The sequence below is a fragment of the Osmia bicornis genome, chromosome 7 (genome assembly GCF_907164935.1).
Source record: "Osmia bicornis bicornis chromosome 7, iOsmBic2.1, whole genome shotgun sequence".
Classification (NCBI taxonomy): domain Eukaryota; kingdom Metazoa; phylum Arthropoda; class Insecta; order Hymenoptera; family Megachilidae; genus Osmia; species Osmia bicornis.
Window position 1 is genome coordinate 720,680 of NC_060222.1, and position 22,371 is coordinate 743,050.

General features: G+C 37.2%; 2 protein-coding genes across 7 annotated transcripts; one reads left to right on the top strand and one right to left on the bottom strand.

Moving 5' to 3' along the window:
* The first annotated feature begins 2 nt into the window (after nt 1–2).
* On the top strand, nt 3–21,064 carry LOC114874059 (zinc finger protein with KRAB and SCAN domains 5-like). 6 transcript variants are annotated; one of them, XM_029182976.2, is made up of 5 exons: nt 3–89; nt 6,732–7,148; nt 12,917–13,981; nt 18,399–19,067; nt 19,179–21,064. In XM_029182976.2, the coding sequence occupies exons 2-5, from the start codon at nt 6,981–6,983 to the stop codon at nt 19,980–19,982; spliced, it is 2,706 nt and encodes a 901-aa protein (XP_029038809.2). In that variant the 5' UTR covers nt 3–89; nt 6,732–6,980; the 3' UTR covers nt 19,983–21,064. The 6 variants fall into 6 exon arrangements, with proteins under 6 accessions (XP_029038809.2, XP_029038808.2, XP_029038807.2 ...); XM_029182975.2 differs by lacking the exon at nt 3–89 and adding an exon at nt 1,063–1,270; XM_029182974.2 differs by lacking the exon at nt 3–89 and adding an exon at nt 3,879–4,215.
* On the bottom strand, nt 1,865–13,010 carry LOC114874007 (the record flags this gene model as incomplete). The annotated part of the gene is made up of 5 exons (XM_029182875.2): nt 12,885–13,010; nt 12,705–12,794; nt 2,323–2,434; nt 2,129–2,261; nt 1,865–2,050 (listed from the first exon to the last, which is right to left on the bottom strand). Coding segments are annotated over exons 3-5 (429 nt in total), but the record flags the coding sequence as incomplete, so codon positions are not given.
* Nucleotides 21,065–22,371: the final 1,307 nt, after the last annotated feature.

Sequence of the window (22,371 nt, forward strand, 5' to 3'; positions counted from 1 at the left end):
GTCGATGAGTTATGTTACTTTCTGCTGTTAGGCGGCACCACTATCTTGTAGACTCCTGTTCTATAGTGTCGTTACTACTGTAATCAAAGGTATGTAAATGTGAGAGGAAATTAATTCTTCTTTTTTACATATGAAGTAGAACTTCCGCGCTTCCAATACAAATACTCTTATTATTATATCAATGTAAGTATTATTTTTGGATTCATAACTCATTTCCTATTATAGTTCTTTGGATGACCACAATAGTTCGAATATTTAAATTCATTATTAAAGACGTTGCGTCAAAAAATAAATCGTATTGACGAATACAAAATAGTTTGATTAGTAAAAAATAGGTAAATTTATAAAGGAATATATGGGTTGCTTATTTCGATTTCCATGTCATTCACTACTGCAAAGAATTTATAGGAAATAATTGTCGATAGGTGTTATTTAATGCGACAGGGTAACGTAACGAAACACCTAGGTAGTTTTGCAACGAAATAGTAGAAATGGAATATGGGCTAGCACGAATGTAATATTATATTCGAAAGATATCAAATGAACTTGTACGTAGTTGTAGACTTTTTCATACCGTAACATGGCTAAAGATAGATTCGTAACATTTAAATAGAGTTGTAAACTAGAATCGGTTATCTCTTAATCGACGATTAATGGATTTGTTGCTTCCCTTACTATAAATGTATATTCTCTTTTAAAAAATTAAACGAATCAAACGCATTTTGTTTTATGGAAGTATACAATAAAATGCTACCATTAAGCAATAGCTTTTACACGATTTTTTACAATTATGATGTAACAATATTGATTGTTTCATTTTGTTTTATAGATTAAATATCAGATATTTAATTGATAGACATAAAGCTATCTAGTTCACCTTGAACGAGTTCTGGTCCTTTCCTTCAAAAATTTGCCAAATAAAAGAGGACAAAAAATATGAAAGGATAATACAACCAAATCCTTAAATTGTTATTTTGAAAAAAGAGAATATATATTCCAAAGTACATAACAGAAGGAACTGAAATGAACCAATTGATGATTGCAAAGATGAATATACATATAATTCAATTATGATTGTTATGGAACATTGAATAAACGTGCAAAACACGTGACGACATTCTTTTCCCTTTTAAAAATTCATTCCACATGTGGGAAATCAAACTCAACTATTGCTGAAAGTTGCATCAGCATTTTCCACTTTCGTCTTTCGACAAACTGCAATCATATGTAGTGTGCACCACACGTAATTTTATCATACTACAACAGACCGGTGAGTAATAATATTAGAAAGCCTGTAGAATTGACAACAAACATCCCAAAATTATATAAACATTCGGTAACGATTGTAATCGTGTGATTCAGTTGCAAATTATTGTCGATCATCATCGTTAATGCCAGTTTTTAATGCGACCACGTTTATACCTCTGTGTATAAATGATTTGGAAGCATTAATTAATTGATAAGCTATCGTATCGAAGCATATTCATTTCTATAAGAGGGAGTAGACAGATAGAAAGGCGAAATTATTTTTCCGTATCTCTCTGTGCAACGCTTCTTGCAAGCACTTCCGGTACGAAGCGCCATCTGTGCTTGTTACACACAAACCATCGTTGATTGACGCACTTACATTTTTAATTATGTAACTAGTTCCTGTACAGTTCTATTAACAATAACACATATTAGTAATAGTTGAGTTTATTAAATTTCTATAAATAAAAATATTCAGATAATTTTAAGGCAAGTTACAAAACAGAAGCATTAGACGTGGCAATATTGGAATTACAATCTTACTGTAAATAGGTTCCTTTTGTTAATTTTCGTATTATTTTTCCATTATTTCGTTGTTTTGTTTTTTGCAATATTTTTCAACCTTTTGCTGAGTTTCTTTTTCTTGTTTAAGAGCATTTTTTTCTTTTTCGCCTGTTTTTACAGCTGTTGCTTCTTTCTTCTTCTTTAGCTTTTTTATTGCTTTTGATTTTAGTACAGATGTGGGTTTCTCTACAGGTGTTGTTTTCTCTATAGTTGCTATTGTTGGTTTCATTTTAATTATCTATTAATTAACAGAAGTAGTCAGTTGAATTTTATTTCTTTACTCAAATATGAAAATAATGACGAACGCGTCTCTTACTTTATGTTGCAATAATTTCATAGTTGCCTTTTTGGTAGGCGTTGTAAATCTTTTATCCCATGCTTGTTTCTCCTGCCACCACATGCGTTGATATTCATTAGTCAAGAGCTGTTCTATGCAAGGACGTTTCTCTCTGCAACATTTGTTTAATTTTACCGGAAATAAATAAGTTTGTATGAAAGTTTATAACATACCTTTCATAAGAGGGAATAAATACTTTATGCGAGGAGAATTGCGAAGACACGATATTGTCTGGAACTTTACCAGAAACCGTGGGTGACCACGTTCTCACCTTTAATTCCATAGCTGAAGACATGATTGCAAATTCAACAATTTTAGATTCAGGTTTAAATTTTCCAAATTCTGTTGTCCAAGTTTTAATAAATTAACAACGATCTCTGCTCGGAAACGAAACACGACGAACCGTTAAAGAAATGATTAAATTAAACAAATGAACGCCAAGAATAGATGATTTGTCAGAATGATAAACAGCAATTAGAAAAATGTATTCCATAATCATAGACAATAACGTGTTGTCTACGCCTTCGGTATCGATAGACAAGGGTAGCAAATCCATACGAGAGTATGAATGCTGTATTTTCTGTGCTCAATTTACCGAGAAATGTGAATTTAGCCTTGACATCGGTAACCTACAAAAAAAGGCAATAAATCAAAGAAAATCACTGACAAATTGCAACGTAAATATCTCGTGTTGCATTAATAATTAAAACTGTCGTGAATTCTAATCGGAATAACAGTATGAGAAAACGTGGGTACATCAGAATTTTGACAGATTGATGTGAACACCAATCTGCAAGACTGATATGTTGGTAAAACGGGAACCGACACCACGTAGTGTTTACTTGATAATCAATCTAGAAAACGTTCTGGCTTGGTGTTAATGGATTTAGCATCGACCACGTGCCAGAACCAGTCAAATGTGGCCCACAAACCTTCTGTATGATTTACATTGGAATTATCATATTTTACAAAGTGGAGCGTTATAACAATTAAAAACTTTCTGCCTTGATACATTTCACGGCATATTTTGCCAATTAGCCGCTAATTTCTTCGACGTTTATGATGCAAAAACGAGTATTCTTGAAGGAGAATACTTGCTAACCGGTAGATGCTTGAACCGATTCCATTAAATTACGATTTTTCATGCGATTAGATGGTTACAAATTTATTGATTTCTTTTCAAACAATTTGTCTTTCTATGCGCTTGATTATCAGGAACCTGAAAGCGAAGCATGTCGCTTTCACTCCAGATCAGTCTTTCTATGTATTTCTCGTTTAGAGGTGAGCATCATAAACTAAATCGATGCAAATTTAACGATTCGCTGAAAGTTGAACATACTAGAGTCTCTAAAATTTAACATATGATTCGGTAATATTAAAAATAGAATTCAACATAAGATCTTCCGGTTCACCCGGTCCCTATCCACTTCCGCTAATGGTTCCAGGACCGGTGTGCCATTTTCAAACGCTAGGTGGCCTCTAAATAATTATTTAAAAATAGCGACATCTGTACCGCTGTCGCTCATCGTGATATATCGTATCCTAACCCCTGTTTACCGCGCGTTTGTCGCCGCGCGTGATTGAAATCCTGAACTTGAAATATTCGAAGGTTAGTGTCCTTTATCGTGAAAAAGATTGATAGAGAAAGTGGTGTATTGTTCGAAATATCTGTGTTATTAGGTAACGTATTATTGGCGGAAGTGTTTGAATATAAATGGCGGCGTTTTTTCTAATTGGTTTATTATTTGATCGAGCAAGTGGCGGCCGGGTGAATCGTACGTCAGGATGGGAAACGTAACCTTAAGGAGGGAGCATAGCACCAATATGGGAGGAGTTGTTTCGAGTTCTCTCTCCGTTGAGAGACTGCAAGGAGCAGAGGTGGTCTCTGCTCACCTGAGCATTTCAGGTGGCAGTCGCCCTGCTGAGTTGTTCAGCGACGGGTACCTCGTAAGCATCGTGATCCACGAAATTCCGCGAGTTCTCAGCCGAGTTCTCGTTTCATTACTATACGTCACTTACGATGCCGGATAATATTATCGAATCGATCGAGACACGCGTTTTTAACGGTTAGTTCGACCTATCTATCTCTGTCTCTTTCGATGCATGATCTTCTCTCATTGTTTACATTCTTATTTCTTACGAAATAGATTTTTATTTAGCGAGCGATATCATTGATGGACACCATTAGGTATTTCGTTGAAATTTCATGCAATCTAATTATGACTTTTACAATGGGTGATAAGAAGATAATGAACATGATAAATCGGGCTATGACAGATGACGTTGCAATCACCTAATTTGCGATTATCGAACGAGAACGAGAGTTCGATGTAAAGAGGTTAGAGCGGACGAAAAAAATATGACATTTACGTCGAGACGAAAGAAAGTGAACGTTCCGCAGATGAGTGATGTATCTCGTGATTGAGAATGATAAAAAATTCATTAATAATCTTGTATAATTCGTGTTCGAGACGGTTTGTTCGTTAACTTGAACACTTTATGTTGACATCTTGCATAAATCGCCTCTAGATTATTCTATATTACATCTACCGGAGATGCGCGTGAAGAATGAAATATGTACATTTAAATGTCTGTCGAAGTCAAATATTTGTGTGAAGATATCAAATAGTTTGGCGAAGTGGCTCGTAAAATGTAGCATTAGATAACGTGTAGTGTTTCTTTACATCGCTACGAAGTGCATGAAACATATGTATATTGATGGTGTTTAAAAAAACCTTACGTAACATTAAAAAAAAAAAAAAAAATTGTGGAAAATGTTTCAGAGGATTTTGAATGATCGTGTTATTAACAACGTTGAGAAAGAAAAAAGTGTTACAAAAAAAGAAGAAAAAAAAGGCTGTTTGAGGCGTGTGGAAGATTTACAAGTTTAATCCAGTATCTAGGTTTATTTTTGCAACGATGTTGTAATAACCGAGTGTATCGTAAGTACGCATCGAACGATACCTACGCGTATCGGCTGATAATTCAAACATTTTTATCGACAATCGCAATAATTGAAATTTGACTTTCGCGCCATTGGGGTAAATAGGGGTTCACGGGTTCTGTCAGTAAAGTCGAGGAAGCTAGCCGAGTCGCTAATAGGATGCAGCGTCGGTTACGACCCTAATCCAAGGTTATATTCGCATCGAGGTAAAACATCAAAGCACCGATAAATTTATCAAAAATTATTCTATCGTGTCTAACGGACGAAAGACGAGCCGTTATTTTGATAGGGGAGCTGCCAATATTTTGTAAAATCGTCGAATGTTATACGTGGGACAGCGATTAACATGATTATATTCCTGGCTGATCATCCGTTTCTCTGGTATTATAGCATCGACTTTTAAAACGATACTCAATTTATTCGGAATTGGACACTGTTCGAAAGTGCGAACACTGTTCAACATTGACATTGGCTCGAAGCTATACGTTTGTCAAGATCGAAAGGAATCCTTTTTTAGTCGTCAGCGAATCACTGTTAATCATTGGTTATATTTCCTGATGGTATTCCGTTCGATTAAATGTTAATTACGTGCAATGTATACGGATAAAATTATTCAGAAACACGTAAAGATTCGTTCACGTTCGTTGCTCTTTCGCATTTTAATTTGCGTTCTACAAACTGTATCGGCACATTGTTTCAATTCCATGCTGTTAAATAGTATTAGTTCCGCTTTCGAAAGATGCCGTTCGAAACGCTGATATCGTGATAATAATTAATCAGAAATATCAAGGTTACAAGGTTCCGTTTTTTCGAAATCACTCCGGCGATGATAATGGAAAACAATGCTGAAAACTAGAATCATTTAACCGACGAATCTTGACTCTAGATCAATGGAAAGGTAAATCGGTTTCTTTCCACGAAAGCTGTGAGCAATCGGGTGATGAACGACTCGTTATACGGACGATAAATCCTTTTTATATCACGAGTGAAATCTTTGTTATCATGAAAGAATCAATCGATGAAATAATTTCGAAATTGCTAGATTATTTTTTCGGTCTCGATATTAATGATCTCGTTGTGCGAAAGCAAATCTATAGGAAAATTGGAGCCAATTTCGTAATAATCCAAGTATTTATATTATTTGTAACATAGCACGGATTGTATGCTGATTGAGGTACATTTTTAAATGCTAGTTGGGAGAGTTTATTAAAATGCTTGATCAAACAGGAATAACTCTGTTCAACCATGCGTATGACAGAACGTTTTACGTGATGCTTGTTTCGATCGGGTGTTATCTTGTACGGTATCAATTACTTGGCCACAAAGTAATTTCACAGTACAATGGCAATAGCCGCACCAATCGGCTGCAAACCACTGCTTCAGTAAATCGTAATAAAATCGCTCGCTATCCGTTTTTGTACTATTAAACAAATTTGTCAGGCTGTTTTTGTTCAACTCAATCAGGGCCCCAATAATCCAACGAAAGGGTTAATTTAATTTAATCATTTAAAAATGACGATTACTTGAACGAAATACCTAATGGTTAAACATCTCTAAAATGATAAAATATTCTTTGTACAAAGTTTTTGTATCATTGGAATTCTTATCTGACCGCTTCTTTCTTTTTTTCTCTTATAGCGCCGGATATATCGGACATCGGTACTGGAATTGTTTCACAGATAATTAATATCTATTTATAAGCAAACACACGGAGAGACAGCGACACGTTATGGAAATCAGTGTGACCAAGTGCAACGCGTACGAAAGTATTATGGACACGGACAGTGGTAAACATTTGTGCTGAACCGTTCCTCAAGGATTCTGTTATTCTCTTTTCTCCGTGAAAAGGAATTGTGAATAGTGCGTTAATTGTATAAAAATTGGAGCATGATGGGAGAGGTGATACGGGTATCTGGGAGGACACCGGATGTTGGGGAGTTCCTCAAGGAGGCTATGCTGTCCCAAAGATTCGCTGATGTTGCTCTCTGTTGTCCTGGTGGTCAAAGATTCCTAGCTCATCGTCTGGTTCTCTCTGCCGCCAGCCCTTATTTACAAGTAAGTGTCTTTGTTTCTATTCTTTCACTTTGCAACGCATAATATTTTCATTCCGTTCGGAATCAGATATAGGCAGAGTGAAAGCGAATTCAAATGAATTTCTTTGGATTTCTTTCGAGAAAGTTTCTTTTGTTTAGTATTATTATTTGTGGATCACCATTTACGAGACACTTTGTTGCGTAAAATAAACTCTAGTTGGTGTTTCCACTTTCGAATTGAAACAAACTGCAACTATGTTTCGTTTTCTAAGATATAGTTAACTCTCGTTTGAATTATAGAGTAGTAATAATCACAGAGATGTGTAATTTCTTCCGGGAACCGATCAAGATATCAGGAAATTAAAAACACTGTATTTAACTAGACGGTCATCAATTAAAATTGAATGCCGGTTGACTCCTGTACACGTTTATCATGCACGAAAACTAATTAATTAAACTGATATTTAAAGATCATTAGCGGTAACTCCGCGTATTTCATCGAATCGTACCGCTTATTAATCAAACGTTAAACAGGTGCTACGACTATCTTGAAACATACTTGTTTTTTCACACATTATAAATAGTACGTTTGTACATGATTGATGGATGATGTTGATGATCTAATGATCTAGCATCAAAATATGATAATATATGATTATAATTACACAATTACTCAAAAAATTGCTGTGAACTTCCTAATTTAATTTATTTTTTATCATTTGACAAGTTTGAAAAGAATAAATCAAATAAATAAGATATCGTAGCACTAAACAATAACATATACTTTTTAATTATTAACTCATTATTAAATTCCTTTTTTCTCTTCTCGGGTCGTACCTATTTCATCGACCTCTAATCTCTTTATACCGGTTGCATAATTTCAACCTCCGTCTGTGTAACACGTTTTCTTTCTCAGCGAGCCGCAATTTTCTGGTAATCGTTTTCAGTTCGATTGCTAGCCGTTAAACGCTGGGAACGTGCCTTAAAAATTACACCTTGCAAATCCGTTTGTGAAAGGTTTCATGCTAAGCGCGTATACAACTTCTCTTTTTTTTTTAACATTTTCCACCCGTTGTTCATAGTAAATTCCGACAACAAATGTCGTTATCGAGATACAACCCGATTTCGTCTTTCACGTTTAACCAGTCGATAATGAATACTATTTAAGGTCTATGTAGGTTTTCCTCTATTACCATTTTCGTCGCTCGTTTGATCGCTACTGTTGTCCTATTACGTTGTGCATTACGTTGATGACAAACTTTAGATAATTAAACATTTCATTTTACATTCCATTTTTTTGCACATCTCTCTACGGCATGGTTCAATGTCATTTGTAGTTAAAGAACTCCAAATGAGAAAGAACCTGTTTTTGTCTAGGGGAATAATTAAAAAAAAGGAAACCAGAATACTCTAATAATCCCTCTGTGCTTTCTCGTAACAATTGTCTAAAAATGGCTGTTCCAAATAGAAACATCCCGTTAAGGAAAGATTCATTAGATAAGAAAAATCTTGATATTGTACACCCCGGTCGTGTACGAATCTTCTTGATAATTCGTCGGTGATATAGAGGTCGGTGCACCCTAATGATTTCATTTATCGTTTTGGTCTCTCATAAAGGGTACCAGACGTATCTAGCACGTAGGACGCACTGTATGCGTTATACGAGTTGATGCATGCTAAACGGCGCGTTTTGATCTTCCTGATAGCGGCATACAGACCATTAAAATACTTGCACGCAGCTATTTTATATGGCAGTTGATTCGCTATATTCCCAAGGATAGTACACCGTGTCTCTTGCAAAGCTTCTTTAACGAAGCCATTGTCATAAGCCGCTTAACTACATGCAGACACGTGCGTTTTTTCCTTTTTGCCTGGGAAATAATAATGGTGCGTGTTATACGCGGTATATTTCTTTTTTGCACGTGTCGGATAAACTCTGAGTATTACAATCAACAATTATTGCGTATCTTAAATCTCTCCTATTGTACGCACAAATTCAGTGTGTACGCCACTTAATTCGTTTCTTATACGCGCGTTGAAATCGCTGCTTAACTTACCGTTTAGCTTTTCTTCTCGATACTTACCGTTTATAAATCTGCAAATTTTATTGAATTTTTTACACCGTAAAATTGATGCTTGCAATTAATTCGAAGGAAAAACAATTAACGTATTTTTTAATAAACGATCAGAATCGTAAAAATTGATTTTGCATACACGAATCAATTCCCGCTATCTTTTTTTCTTTTTGATTGTCGAACAAGGACGAGGCGTCATGGACGTGTATCCGACCATGTAATCGCGTAGGTATTTTTATTTATTTTTCTCGATTACACAGTATCCATTAAAATCATGGAACGTTCACACATTTTAAGCAAAGCCGAAGCGTGGAAAACTACGCCTTTTAGATAATATTTGAAATCTTTCGAACCTAATTGCCTGCGTTTTATTCACCGTTAGAAATAGATAACAATTTGTTGGACACGTGTTAGGTTGATAAAATTCGGCCGGCAGAATGTGTGTTTTGAATGAATGATTCAACGAAATGGAACATTCGTGAAATGGTAATGATCAATTCCGATGATCGAAAATGATAATGTTCAGGAAACGCACGAGAGTGGCTTCGTTTTTATTACTATTAAATTTGAAACCATTTTGTTGGGTTAGATGGGTTATAAAAGTCTGATAGAATTAACAGAAATTGATACGATGCTTTTCACGGCTTCACGATTAACAAATTGAACACGTTAAATGTAGGTAACTCCACGCGAATCAAATAAATTCTAATATCTATTGTTAATTGTTTTTAAGAATTTAAGTTGCAACTTTTAACTTGGTGAATAGTTGCGCTCTAAAAATGAAGATCTCTACATTTTATTAGATCCCAGTTTTCTTGCAGTTTTCTATTTCCTTCAATTAAATTTCTGTGCAGCCGCCAGGAGGATTAATAACATTTCGGTTAACTGATAAATAAAATCCAAAGAGCATCCGATCTTTCAGTTGCGGATTAAATTTTGATAGGTAGACAGAATTCTGGATATTTTATTGCAACATTAGCCACTTTACGTGAAATTCTAATCGATTGAGAAATATGTTAATGTCGCAGAATGTTGTCCTACATAAGAAAAATATTAAAAACAGACGTTTTAGGTCAATTTCTTCCGACTAAAGAATATGATGTTCGATTTATATGTATAGTTTAATTCCTTTAAAATCTGTCGCCGTGATTCCATACGATCGGTCGGATCATTTCACTAATAACCAGCAATAAAATGGAAATCTCGGACAGGAATCTTCGCAAGTCGTCATTCCTCTTGGTTTATCATTTTTTTAGCGGATTGAAAAATTTTATTTTCCAATTCTGAACGACAAAATGTTAATATGTTTACGCTTATATCATCGCTACAAGGTGGTCAAACATCAGAAGTTGCCGACAAGACGTACGCAGGTATCCTGATGATCACTTTATTAACGACTCCTTGATTTCGAGTGATAATCTTGTATTTGCAAGCAATCGAATCGAACTCGAGACGTCCTCAACATCTCCACTTACTAGCACCTCTTTTTTTTATCTTCAAAAATCATCATTCGAACGGGACATCTTAAGTGGTAATCGTATACCTTTTCAAGTATCATTCTATGTATCATCGCTCCGAGCTATTTAGAATTCGCCTCGAGTAGGAAGTAAATTGATTTCAAGATGTTCTTGTCGCAAGTGGTTAAAGAAATCATCAAACGTTTTTCTCTATTAAATTGATGTATATCAAGTGACGAAATAACACTCGTGGCACGTAAATTTTAAATTTAAAGTATAATAAAAGTTTCACGAATGAGCTGACTGTTTTATCTTAAAGAATCAGACGTTTAAGCTTCCATAGATTATCATATCAGTGTTTAGGAATTACACTGTCCACTGAAACATTGTTGCCGTTTAGATAAGGTAACGATAAAGTTTATGATACGGGTATCTAATTAAAGTGCACGCCGTGTTGCATCGCGTGGCCAGGTGCAAAATAGAGCAACGAAATGGCTAATGAGAAAAGTATCTACTTCTACACGCTATCCTCTCAAATAGAACGAACAAATCGGTAGGATCGTGTAATCTAATAAGTGGGACAGTTTCATGCGTAAATTCTATAAGCTTCGTAGGCGATCGTCCTTTTTTTATTTTCTGATTTATTATCGTGTTTGATAACGGTGACTGACTAAGGATCTAATAGCGTCGCGTGTAAAGTGTAAATCATCAGAAATCGCTCGGAAAGTCGTGCGTCACGCGAACTGATGGAAAACTGAACAAACTTGATCGTGAAGTAATGAATAACTGTTAATGAGTAACATTTATAACAGACTCGAATGAAATGTGTTCGTGTAAATCCCACCATATTGCAAGCTTTCCTTTGAGTTCTAAAAAAACTTTAATAGCTTCATACGTGTACGACGTCTTCTTTCGAAGGTATTACTTTTGCTTGGAATAAAATTTCATTGAATTTGTTTAACAAGCTGGAACGAAAAAGTATGCGAGAAGAATTCGTTTAACGCGATAGGATATTCCTGTTAACCACCTTTTCCAGTGCACCTGGACGTGACATGCAAACGTGTTTCCTTTTAACGTAACGAGATTGTTGGAATCAACTTCAGAAATGGTTCACCAGGATTGCAGCTCTGTCAACGTCTACTCTCAATGTAAAACACTTGGGAACGTGTACGTTATCTGACGTCGTAAATCTTCGGGATAGAAGAACGATCGCGCATTTCGAATAAGCAAAGTATAATAGCATTGTGTCTACACGCGTGCATACAGAGAAGAAAAATGAGAAAAATTCAGGTATCCATATTGAATGAATTTAGGTATGAATAAAGATCAATTTTTAGACATATAAGTACTGTAACGCGTCGGAACAACAAAGTGCAAATGATCGAGAGAATATTCAAGGTAGTCTACATTGATAGTTCACCTTGTATGATAGATCTACCTACGAATTAGAGATACGCCGATGACGGTCTAACGCAATTTCTATTGTCGTTGCGTTAACAATAATCTCTGTATAATTAGAAATTGTAGAAAAACTGAAGCGTTAATGAAAGATATGGTCTTATAAATCAGTTATGGAAGTGAATCGAAGAACTAGTTTAGCAGAATTTCCTGGAAAACCGACGGTACACGCCATTAACAGGCGCAAATAGGTTCGAATTATCCGAGACGTTTGAAACGCCTCTGTTCTCAGTGAAACGAGCTGAGAAGATAAATCACCCCGTATCAACGACTCTCTTTACGCGTTCCAAGAGGTGTGTGATTATTACACTAATTTTCTATCGAGATATAGCCGCGAACGTGCACGCTAAACTAAACTAATGACCCTCATTACCGATCCGCCGGGAGATTTTCTTATACGTAACACGTTGACATGATGAAGGGATAAGTCGGCAAAGAGAAAGGCCGCGAATCAATTTCTTTCCACGAGGAATTTGATCATTTTTAAACTGATACAATTAGTAAATTGCGCGTTTTTCCCTAACATCGCTTTCAAGAACAGAAATTAATTTAAAAGAATAGAATCTGACTGACGTCAGGTACTCTGACCTTTTCCCAAGAAACGCAAAAATGGCACGGATCGTCGTGGAATTTAAATCGTTCAGTAAGGAACGACACGCTTCGCTCGTCTCTGTCGACCTTAAAAGTTGGCCAATAGGAATTATGCATTCGTGTATTCGCGTCTTCCATAAATTTATCGGGAAGCTACCTCTGAATAATCTGGCTCACCTGTTTCTTTTCTTTTTCTTCTCTGCTTTCAGGAAGTGCTGTTGGCTCACAGTAGAACGTCGTCGCACTGCGAACCGATCACAGTGATATTAGCTGAGGTAGAAGCGCCCGAACTGGCTGCTATCCTTGGTTTTGTGTACACCGGAAGCGCGACGGTGCCTCGTCCTCGGTTGAACGCTTTCCTCCATGCTGCCGAGGCTTTGCACATCAGACTGCCTCCTGTACCGGTCGTGATGACTTGCTCGCAAGCGGATTGCAAGCAGGAAGACATCAAAGACGTGAAGATCAACCCGAAGTACCTACGGTGCGATCAGTATCCGTGCTGCGACGGCTGGTACCGTTCAGGGAGAAATCAAGATGGAGATTCCACGAGCAAAGAGGAACCGTATCCACCGATCGAGTCCTTGGAAACCGCAAGAGAAATCAGACCGCTTCCTGAATCGATGAACTTTCTTCAATCCAGATATGGACCTGAAAAATATTTCTCTAGTACGATCTGGTCTGTTCCTCCTCCACCGTTTACCAATGTCCGACAAGAAAAGAATCTTCAATCTTATGAGAAAGATGGAACGAATCGGATGGACGTCAGGAGATATCAATCAACCCCTGTGATATCTGCTATCAGCGATATTCCTGCTGAACATGTGGAGAATCATCGAGTCTGTGATTCATCGATGAAAACTCATCATCAACAGGAATTTTGTTTTTCAAGAAGCTTGTACGATAGACAATTGGAACCTCTGGAATCACGAATGAAGACTGATCAGAATCGGCCTCAAACGAGGGATGATAATCGTCTAGGAAAAGATTTAACTTATGATCGTTGTTTAGAGCAAGACAGAGCTCCTGTCATTCGTTCTAGAATCGAATGCTGTCAGAATAGAAGTACAGTTTCACCTAACCGGACCAGATCGGATCACGGTGAGGATTTGTCGTGTCAGGAAGGTTGTTTCGTCTGGAAATCACCCAAGAGACACGTTGCCAATCGTGTCACTGCTTCGCCTTGGAAACAGACCATCAGACCTTATCATTTGCCCAAGTTACAGCCGATCGTTCTTCAGCCTGCTCATCCTGTCCAGTGCACCGATGATGCAAATGTAAGTGTTGTTGATTTTCTATCGTGATATTGTAGTTAGATCACTTGGATAAACATGACGAACAAATTGCGTGTTCTCGGATGAAGATTATAGTTGGAATACTTTCAACTATGGACTTATATTTAATTACAAGTTTCTTGAGAACCTTTAGATCATTATGGTTTTGCATAACAGGGCGTTCACTTGGAAAATATCAAAGTCCAAAGTACATTAATTGTAGAACAAAGCTGTCATTTTCGTAATACTTGAAGAATCGAAGGGTATTTAAGAGTTGAAGTGGGATCTTCTAGAAATATCGCTGGAAGGTAGACACGAAGTCGGATTTCTATTTCAAACTGCTCATTATATTTCAACATCGTCTTATTCCAGTTCGAATATTATTTATCTTGTAAATTAATCGCTCTTCAATATCCGATTGCACGGTCTGAACGCATCCAGAAAAATAAAATCGAACTAATAATACCGCGACGAACACATTTGCATATCTAGGACATCAAATACTGTATGTGCAATTCCACGTTACGATGATTTGCAATTTTCGAGTTAATTTCACGGACACGGAATATCCCTAAGCGGTTTCATTAGCATTCCCTCCAAATCTCAGGAAGTAAATCCTGCATTTTCTATTTCTACAAACAGATCGATGCACTTTTAACGAAAGTGGTAGATAAACAATATTGAAAGGTAGGAAGATTCTTCAAGTTCTAACATTCACAATCTTAAAATCATTCGAATTCTCCCGCAGAGATTCTATTCTTAAATTTCACGAACTCGTAGGTGAAAGTAAATACTTTGCTAATAATTTTCAAAGTATATTAATCGCCAAATAAATTCTATCGTTTCCGTCTTGCTTCAATCTCATAAAATTTCGTGTTGAGAATCTTATACGCTCCGAATAAAATTTATTACATTTAATTGCACGTAATTTCAGTTTTTCTAAGGTTAATTTGCAGTTGCACAAGGCTCGATAAATTTGTCCGGACGATTATTATCGGTTAGATACAATTACCGATTCCCGTTCTGTACCTTCATATTGTTACATCATGTCTCATACACGGATCTCATGGGATCGGGTTACTAATCTTACCAGTAGCAATCGCTATCCTTTCATACAGAAAGTGACTTGTTTACTATGCCTCTTGATCGGGAATGAAATCTTCCATATTCATCCTCCGAGCCTTCTCACCATATGGAAGACCATTTTTCTTTCATTACCAAATACTACAGGAGGATATATTGTATAATAAAAAGATAACGGTATTTAATTTTATATCTAATCGCGGTAAGATATCATCGAACACTCAGTAGACTGACCGTAGGAAAGGAGTTAATTCGAAAAGCAATTATATTATTCTTTATTTAAGAAAACTATTTTAACTGACAGAGTTTTCTTGTTATCAATCGTCGTGTTAATGTAGCTTGTTAGCGAAGGTATGGCAATAACATTTCTAAACGTTAATTAGTACTACCAGATCCTAGTTACTTGAAATTTATGAATATAGTGAAAACAGTTTGAAGAATCGTCAAACAGAACGGCTGGGATGCAAGATTCTTCACTTACGTGCTTGAAAATGTCAGTGATTGGAATCCGTTGAATTTGCACAGCGAAATATTCGCAGTTGATAATATTTTCATTATTCCAGAGTTAATTAATATTTTCGTTTCATTTCATTCTTTAAAAATCAAGAAGCATTCATTTTCTTTTTTGCAAATTCACTCTGTAAATTTTGAATAAATGTAGTAGTACGTTAGCAATTGGGAATGGAAATGAGATAGGCACTGTGAAACGTTTGTTGGTAGCCGCTTCCTCTGTTAACGATATCTAACGACGTTGAACTCGTTCCTAAGCTGATTATTTTAATAAATTCAATTACTCGTTAGAAGATCGAACTTGTGTAAGCATCGTTCTTGTAAATCGAAGCAATTGAAAATCATTTTTCCATTTTCTTTCTAAACTATATATGTATAGAATAGCAGCGACTGTCTTTCTTCCCTTCTTTTCACCGTCTCCTCGCTTTTGATGATCTCTCGAGCAAGCTTGCCTCGTTGCATAACGTTCAACCGTCTGTAAGTACACGGGATCGTCCTCGTTTCAAACATAAAACACTTATGGAAAGTCCGTAACCGATCGAGCCATTTATGCGTCTTAGACGTTGCCAACATCTTGGAATGCTTTTCATCCTTTTCGATATCAAAACTCGTAGGTACGTTGATCGTAGGACGATCTTCCTCTTCTTTTTTCTTTCGTTTCTTCTTCTAATTCGTCTCGACGTACCATCAAAGAGTGTTTAATAATTGTACTACTATTTCAAATTCGCTGTTCATTAACTTACACGCATGCGATCCGACGATCGAGGATCCGCTCAAAGAGATCCGAACAATCTCATGCTGAGCGGCTATGAAATATTCCGAATGCACCGTTGAAAGGTTAATTTGCTTGGGATTCTTATCACTGTTGTCGGTCGAAAAGAAGAATGTTTATCCCGGATGTAAGTAGAGCAGAAATTAAGATTCTTCTGGCCTTCATGGCCTGGATTTTGTACAGTTACTACTCCTCCGAGGCTTTTTCGTAGGGAGAATAATAAATTACCACTGAATTCGTGGCTTTATACTCGGCAAGTTTCAATTTATGAGACGATGCGGGGTAGAAGTCGTTTGCAGCTTATTTGCAAAAACTTATCCATGATTTATCGATTGAATATTGAACATCGTAAATCACCAGGGTTTATTGAATTAAAGGCGTTATCATTTCTTTTGCAATTATCGTGACACCTACATCTTGATCATTATGTTTTTCCTTTGGTACCCCGTAGGTCGTTATCGGTGAGTCATCGTTAGTAGAAACATAGAAAACGCGTTTATCTATATAAAATATAGTCGAGGATCTTGTTGTTTCTTAAGGAAACAAGAAGAAGAGCAGGGGAACACAGGACCCACTTATTCTTCATCGACCTTTCACCAACAAATGAAAGCACGCCGCACTGGAACCGAGTGTTTCTTGATACACCGGCCGTTCATTTTGCTTTCTTCTGTTAAAATATGCAGAGGAATCAGTGCTCGGGTCGTTGGTGCACTTTTGCAGCCAGTCATTTTGTTGGGCTGCCGTAATACGATGGTGCCAGGTGATAAGACATATATCCACGAACCAGCTGCCTCCTCTTGGTTAGTCCAATGTCATTCTGATTAATGAAACTATCAGTTACATGGCAGTTGTCTTGTTTTTCCATTCTTCCTTTCTTTTTTTTTGCTCCAATATTTTTTCCCCTCACTCCCTCTCGCTTTTCGATGCAGCTTTCTTTTTCTGAAGACGGTGGTCAAAAGGAATCACCAGCTGGTGTATGCCAGCTGCGAACTTTGGTTTTACATGTTATTACACGCAATCTGGAGAGGAGCGTTTTCTCTTTCGACACGTGCACTGATATGCTCCAGATTTTTTCCAGATTGCTTTACGACCTTGCGCAACATGGCGCATGTTCTTTTAATACCGAGACTCCTCTCCCTTCTTCTTTTTCTTTTTTTTATTTATTTTCATTACGTCTTTTTCATTTCGTCGTTTACCTCAGCCGACTGCACCGAAGTGCACCTTTCCATGACCAAGTGGGAGAAGCCCGATCGAGCAATTAACGGATCGGATTCGCCGATACGCTAACGTGATTTTACCGGCAAGAAGATTGCCGAGACGTGATATTCGATGTGCAATGAATTGCACCGAAAATAAGGGATTTGTTACGGTTTCAATGGACGGGTTTGTTTGAATAATTACCGCTTTCATACAGAGTGCCTTTCGTTAATTAGAATTGTTGCAAGAATTTGGCTTTCAACTTTGTACACTCAATTCCCAGCATCGTTCGAAATCAAAACAATTCTCAATACTATTCGTCGAAAGATAATCGTGTACCCATTAATAATAAATGATAATTTCTAGTTACTCTCAATAATTTTGTAACTTTATCGTTACTGGAATTACCGGTTTAATTGTACCATATCGAAGGTCTAGTTCGTTTTATTCATTTATTCGACGTTTATTTATGATCGCGGAAACATTAAACAGATCACGCGTAAAGCAGACAGGCGTATACATCGTTTGCAAATTAGTTACCGATAAAATACGCGACGAGTAGTGACGTACAGTGATTAGATCGCATTTCCTTATCGATCATTAACTAATGGTAGATCAATAATTAAATGTTTAGCCGATAAATCTTTGATCATCAACTTACCGCTTCGTTGCACTTCTTTCTTTGTATTATTTTTCTGTGAAATATGTACATTGCTGTCCAAAGGTTTGAAGCCTTTCAATTCTTTCACAAAACAAGCTATTAAAGCTAATTAAAGCAATTGCGTTTGGAAAGTAGATTTCAGACAGAAAATAACAGTGATCAGCAGAGAGTGGATGAGTATGATCCTCTTGTTACAGGAAGTCGGAGAAAACTTTCGTCCACCGGAAACAGCGCGTCTACCCGTAACCTCTGCCAGTCCTAATAGGCAATTACCCAAAAATTCACCACCTAACGATCTTTATTACGACGTTGAAGTTCCTATCACTCATGAAACCACGTACAATAATGTTGGCAGACCATTGGAAGATAATAGTTCTCCTACGGGGACGAAACAGCAGGAATTTTATCCACCTCAAATCCCGTTACCACCAACCACTCAAATCGTTTCGTCGATTAGTAACGAAGTCAGAAGCAACGAGCCTCTTTTGCAGCCTCAAAATACTGTGATCTCCGCCACGACGAGGCCCTTATTAAACGCGAATGAGAATATCAATCGAAAGGCTAGTTATATGGGTCCAGTGTTTCAGCATCCGGTACAGAAGCCGGAAATCTCCCATCCCGTTAGTAGATTGTGCGATACGATCGAGTCGAACGATACGAATGATCGTTTCACGATTTTGGAGGCAGAAAAAGATTTGAAAGTTGATGCTAAAGTCATCGAGAGAGTGATTGTAAATAGTGATAACAATAACAACGATGCGATTATCAGTAATGATGTTTCCCAACGTGGAAGAGCCAGTGGAACTCAGGAGAATCATCGATGCGATCAGTGCGGCAAGACTTTCGTTACCAGAGCGTCTCTGAAGGTATAATTTTTAAAACTTTTTTTTTGTTTTTGTATTATTATTCGTCAAGGTGTTAAGTGCGAAAGACTCGAAATATCATGTTCATCCAATCATCTTTGAAATCACATTCAGGTACACATCAGAACTCACTCGGGAGAGAAGCCATTTCGTTGCGCCGATTGTGGCAAGCAATTCTCCCAACTACGAAACTACAAATACCATCGAAGCGTTCACGAGGGTACCAGAGAATTCGCTGCAACCTGTCCAGAATGCGGTAAATACTTCAACGATCGAGGCTACCTTAGCTCTCACATGAAGATTCATCGTAATCGTAAAGAATACGGATGCGCCGAGTGCGGGAAGAGCTTCAATCAACGGGTCGCTTACAATATGCACGTCAGAATACATACAGGCGTGAAACCGCATCAATGCGAGCAATGTGGCAAAGCTTTCTCCAGAAAGATGCTGTTGAAACAGCATCTCAGGACCCATTCAGGTGAAAGACCGTATCAGTGTCAAGTCTGCCAGAAGGCTTTTGCTGATAGGTCGAACATGACGTTGCACACGAGACTTCATTCCGGATTAAAACCGTATCAATGTACCCTGTGTTCGAAAGCGTTCACCAAGAAGCATCATCTGAAGACTCATTTAAACTATCACACCGGGACCAAACCGTATTCTTGTCCAAACTGTGGTCTACGATTTTCGCAGAGCAGCAACATGAGGACTCACTTCAAGAAGTGTACCGTTAACAATTCTGCGGAGGGTAAGGGTACACAGATGGAGAACACTGTTGTAGAATCTTCTAAGGATGCACAGGTAAGGATCATCTCCAGGACACCTACCGATACTTTGACTCCGCCGAATTCGGATCAGGAACTGAGTATCCTAACACCCATTTCGAAGATCACCGGAATTGAAGTGTCTGGAACGTAGCAGAGGTACGAAGGAGTCAGGTTAGATATGTGTTATTTATTCTGCGTTGTTCAGCTCTGAATCCTTTTCGATTAGATCGGATGGAAAATTGGCCATCTCGAAGTCACGTGATTTTATTTTATTCTTAAGCGTATTGAGTAATTGAAACGACGTCTTATAACGAGGCTGATTGAAAAGGATGAAAATGGCGTGTTTATCGTAAAATAGGTCTCCAGTTTCGACAGATAACACGATAAAATTCTGTCTCGAAGAGATCAATCTTCGCGACAAATCGGTGAGCAGGTCTGTGATGTAACCAACCACGTAACCACCTATGAATCAAGTTAATAACGGTGAAATTTGCACATTTTGTGTAATTGGTGGTCAGAAATTGTGCGACCACTTTTTGTATCCGATGAGAACGGTCGTCTCTGTTTCCTTTTTTCTCCCTTTTTTTTATTTTTATTTTTTTTTTATGAAGTCAAGTTCCAGCGATAATGCACGATGATCGCGATGGATGAAATCGATCGACTGCTCGCCAGTGTAATCGACCGATAGAAAGTATTAGATTCGTTTGAAAGTAGCTCTGTCAGTTGGTAATCTGAGAGCTACCATAACAGTAGAAAACGGTTGCCTTTTCCTGGAAATCGTTGTTTCGCTGTAACACGTATGTATTGATTCTGTCCGCAAATTGTTACGTCAATTTGTTTTCTTTCATTCCTCTCTGTTTCGAATTAATCGTCCATGGCATTACAGTGTTTTTCTTTCAAGCGCATTTTAGTTTTGTATTCGTTGCTCCGAGCTTTGCATCAATTATTTATATGTGTAACGATCTAAGTGGATGAGAATGGTGTGAGGTAATCTCGATTTGGTTTTCTTTTCTTCACGATGAGTGCATGACGAAGAATGCGAGACGAGTGATTTGATGATTACTGCAGTGTTTCGAATTGAATGCAGTGTACATAGGAATCTAGAGTAGTTTCATTTATATTGTAAAAAAAAAAAAAAGAAAAAATGGAATCTCCTTTGTACTTGTAATATAAGTGAAACAAAAATATTGTATAATGCAATAAAACGCGTGAACAGCGTATCGTGTCATTAAACGACTGAGAAGATTAATGTTCATTTTATTCGCCTAAAATATATGTACATATATGTGACTAACATAATTAACCGAATTCACTCGTCGACATTCTTCAGTCTTGTTGACAAGTTTCATTTCCATCTTTCGAATTAGCTTGAATTCAAAGACTCATTAATTGGTTAATCGAGGAAAAAGATAGTTGAGTATCGATAGAATGTACCGTATCACATACGTCCATTTCCACAGCAGGTGTTCCATCTTTCGATTCAACCTTTCCATTTGTCACTTTCCGTTCCTAGTATAACATCAATAAATATCACAATTTTCTTTGATGTTTGTTCTTTTCATTATTGGATTGCATTGAATTTATGATGCCTCTCACTGGTGACCCCCATACCAGTCAATATGCTAATACACTTCCGTTTGATAAAGTGTTAGGAACATGATTGCAAGAATCTCGTACCCTAATTAATTCCATGCCTGGTAATCTCCTTGTATCCTAATACCTTCTTCTACTAATTTATCATTTTTTCCAAAGTTTCAAGAATTATTACCCTGCATAATTCTCTGAATAAAACTTTCTAACGTAGGTCAACGATACTTCAAGATAAAAGGGTACGGTGAAAAATCCAAGCGAATCTGTCTCTTAATTAACGTTATAACTAGAATGACTCGCTGATTGGCGAGGAAGTCGTTCGAGCAACAGATGGTCCCCTTGCTTTCACGTGGTTCGTTGAAAATATACATATAATGTTACTTCCTCTTGACACGAAGACAACTCGAAGGACCTCTTCTAACGCCCAAGAGATCGTATCACCGCGAAGATAGCTGTTCCTCTCGGAGTCACCAGAAGCCTCGAATAATGGCACGCAAGTGTACACTCGAGGACCGTACGCTCCTATGTTTGTTGAAAGCTCCGTTAAACGTTTGACTACAACGAGAAGCTATTTATTTCTGATTTGTAGACCGCTTGAAGCTACTATAGACTTGTTGGTCCGTCCCGTTGCCGTTTCACGGATCGTGTCCTTTTACGGGATTCGAGGAAGTATGTCTATGTGAACGAAAATCTAGACGCGTAAAGGGGACAGGTATGGAATTAATTAACGAGATATGCTGGGAACCCTTGCAATTCAACTCGAACTTATTGTCTTGATTTGTCTTTGAAATATTATTGTTTCTGATAGAAAATCTAAAATTTGACGAAGGATCAAAGGGGGTTAATTTCCCTATTTTCGAAAAAAACCTAGACTTCTTATTTTTCCTAAACTAAAATCATATTCGAAAGCTGTAGAATCACTCGTTTCGACTACCTGACATTCCAAGCTG

Coding starts and splice junctions, on each gene's coding strand:
- LOC114874059 (XM_029182976.2), top strand. CDS start 6,981: ATGATGGGAGAGGTGATACGGGTATCTGGGAGGACACCGGATGTTGGG. Junction 7,149..12,916: donor CCGCCAGCCCTTATTTACAA/GTAAGTGTCTTT, acceptor CTCTGCTTTCAG/GAAGTGCTGTTGGCTCACAG. Junction 19,068..19,178: donor TTACCAGAGCGTCTCTGAAG/GTATAATTTTTA, acceptor AATCACATTCAG/GTACACATCAGAACTCACTC.